Source organism: Frankliniella occidentalis, unplaced genomic scaffold, assembly GCF_000697945.3.
Source record: "Frankliniella occidentalis isolate FOCC.00 unplaced genomic scaffold, Focc_3.1 Scaffold28, whole genome shotgun sequence".
NCBI lineage: Eukaryota > Metazoa > Arthropoda > Insecta > Thysanoptera > Thripidae > Frankliniella > Frankliniella occidentalis.
Window position 1 is genome coordinate 809,787 of NW_026267158.1, and position 2,924 is coordinate 812,710.

The following is a 2,924-nucleotide window of genomic DNA, read 5'->3' on the forward strand; positions in this document are numbered from 1 at the left end:
GACATGAGGGATAAAAGCGCGCAGCAGCGCTCGCCGAAGTTTTCTCAAAACGAGTAATCCACCGATTTCTCCCTTTCTCTTTATTTTTCAATTAAACGGCGTCCACCTTTCACAAAGTTTTTCACGGAATAGCTCGTTTCTCTCGGCAGAAGCCCGCGGAGAGCGGGGCGGTCGTATTTTAGGTACGGGGCTGCCCACGCTGGACACGGTGACTGACCTTTCCTTGTTTGTTGTTGTTCCAGGTGACCCTGCCCTGGGGCCCGACTTCTACCCCGGCCTGCACCCTGGCTCGGCCGCCGGACTACCGCCCTACGGCGCCGTGCCCGCCCCCGGGGCGTACCTCCCCGGACTGCCTTACCCTGGGCTACCACCTCACGGGCCTCGCGCCCCCAACCCCGCCGACCTGCTGGCCTCCCCGCTGCACAAGTCGCCGCACTCGGCGTTCTCGACCACCTCGCTGCCCGCGCATCCGTCACCCCTCGGCCTCGTCGTCACCCCCGACCGGACGTCGTCGCCCACCTCGTCCTCGCCACCTCCGCGCCGGAAACGGCGCCTGTCCCCGTCTTCGCAGCGCAGCGGCGACAGCAACAGCCAGCACAGCGATAGCTCCGACGCGGAGGAGGTGATCGACGTGGTCAAGTCCGCCTTCCAGCAGGTGCGGCCCGCCGCAGCCCTCGGGCTGCCCGTGTCCCTGGCCACGCCGCCGTCGCCGCCCTCGCCGCCTAGCCGGACAAGCCGCGGGCCCATGCCGACCGCCGCCTCCGCCGGGAGTGCCAGCCCCAAGAGGCCGAGGACGCCGTCGACGGAGAGGGCGGCCGTGATCGGATCGACGGAGTGCCACAAGAGCCCGGCCATCCGGCCGACGCACCAGCAGGTCAAGCACGTCTGGAGGCCGTATTGAGCGCGAGCGCTGAGCGGGGAGGGCGCGTACTTGAGTTGCTCTGGATGTGTCGCCTCCCCTTCACCTGTGGCCTGCCTGCCCGCGCCAAGCTGTCCACCCCCGCCATTCGCAAACTGCGGAGCTCCGCAAAAACTTTTTATTTTTACTTTTGTCGAGTTCTTTTGCTTTGGGTTGTTGCGGTCGCAAGATTTGGGCCCCCTTCCTTCCGCAATCCACTTTTCTTCCCTGTTTTTTGTTAGTTTCTACCATGGCTAGAATTTAGTCTTGTCCACTTTTGTGTGCGACTATGCGCACAAGCCTTCGATTCTCAGTATGGTAGAATAATTATTTCGAAAATGAAATATGCAATCATTGTTGTTATTCTCTAGAACCCTTCTTATATTACAAAACTAGTTTGTAAACTCGTCCTGGCTGTGATCTTTCTAAAAAGGGTTCTTTGATGTTCTGCCGTGACTTGCAAATTTGTATGTCTCCTTGAGACTAGTGGATTGTGGACTTGGTCTAGAATTTCTTTCCCGGCACTGACACGTTGCCTGGCTCGTATTGCATTTGGCGGAGTTGATATCCTTGGTGCAAATCCATTTCCAAAGTTAACCATCCCTTTCTCTATTCCAAAGACTGGCTACTTCGCCTTTACTCGATGTGGCATTTTTATGTGTACCTAGATGTGTATATATAGAGTATATATTCTTAAGATGTGTACAGTGTGTATTGTATCTGTACATGTCCTAAAAACACTACTGTAAGTTAAACTGTACATAGTGTATCTAAGATTTTACCTTTCATTGAGGTATTTTATCAAACAAAGAATTAGTGGCTCATCATAGTTTGTTGCAAAGTAGACCGTACCACCAGAATGTAGCTTTCATGAATGTTGTCATTTTAGGTTTATACTACATTAGATGAGCTGTTTTCTTCAAAGTATAATATTGTTATTATGATTCAAGAGGTTCCTCATTAAGACCTCATACGTAGCTACCCCTCTTTTTGTACTGCACATCTTCCGTTTCTAACTGTTCAGTAAACATAGTGTAAGTTTACCCATTCCACTAAGTTCTGCCTCTCTACATAGTGGTGTGTACTTAATGTTTTATATAATTCAATCCAGTAGTTATTTTTTTACTAAGATGAGCCCCAAAACAATGTTATCTTACCATAAACATATGTCTATTCTGTGGACTTCGTTCCCAAAAATTGTGATACCTAAAGATTATATGAAATTTCATTTTATCGTACTAGTTACTACAAGAGTAAAAATAAAAAAACTAGTAACTTTTAAAATTGTGACATTAATCACCAGGCCCTTATGTCCCTTTTGTTGTAATGTGGTCATAGTTGGAATGTGATTCTACAACAATGAGGAATCTCAAGTAGAACACTTCCTGAAAGATTGTTATAAAGAAATCTTTGAGGAAAACGAAAATTTTTATCCTTGAGCAAAGACAACTACAAGGGAATGCCTAAATTACCGGCTGAAAACAAAAAAAAAAAAAAAAACAAAAAAAAACAACTCACTGTATTTTGGGCAGTAACCCGTTGAAAAAATCGGCTAATAACTCGACTTTTGTTGTAGAGTAATTAAAACAATGCACCATCTGTTTGTATTTTTCATGCTGGACAACTCGAGGGACATTTTTATACTGTGCATACATCTACGAGTCACCTTAGTCCGCCCCGGTCCGCTTCACCCGTGAACGCGTTCCGAATTTTTCAGCAGCACTTAGCGGCGGCAGTGCCTCGTCTAAGAGAGAGGGGCAGGGTGGGGTGCACCTAGAGCACTGCGGGGGCACCACCCACCGCAGGAAATCCTCAAAGTGAGTTAGTGACCGTGCATACGCAATACATAATAGAAAGCGAGGTGGGGGGCGGGGGCTTTCCGTGTCCGTCTGCTTGGTTAGCCAGCGCGGCCGTGCTCGCGGGAAGGATTTTTTCCCTTCTTTTTTTCTTTTGGCGTGTCACGCAGTGCGGGGAATTCTTGCGGAAGTCCTGCGGCGGACGTGCGGAGAGAACGCGGGTGCGCGAC

The 2,924-nt window shown here is 49.7% G+C and overlaps 1 protein-coding gene across 1 annotated transcript in view; it reads left to right on the plus strand.

Moving 5' to 3' along the window:
• Positions 1–2,182, plus strand: part of LOC113202835 (segmentation protein Runt-like) — a 9,400-nt gene extending 7,218 nt beyond the window's left edge. The window contains exon 3 of the mRNA XM_052265641.1: positions 243–2,182. Coding sequence (XP_052121601.1) covers positions 243–901 — 659 coding nt within the window. The 3' untranslated portion in view covers positions 902–2,182. The remainder of the gene's footprint in view (positions 1–242) is intronic.
• The last annotated feature ends 742 nt before the right edge of the window (positions 2,183–2,924 follow it).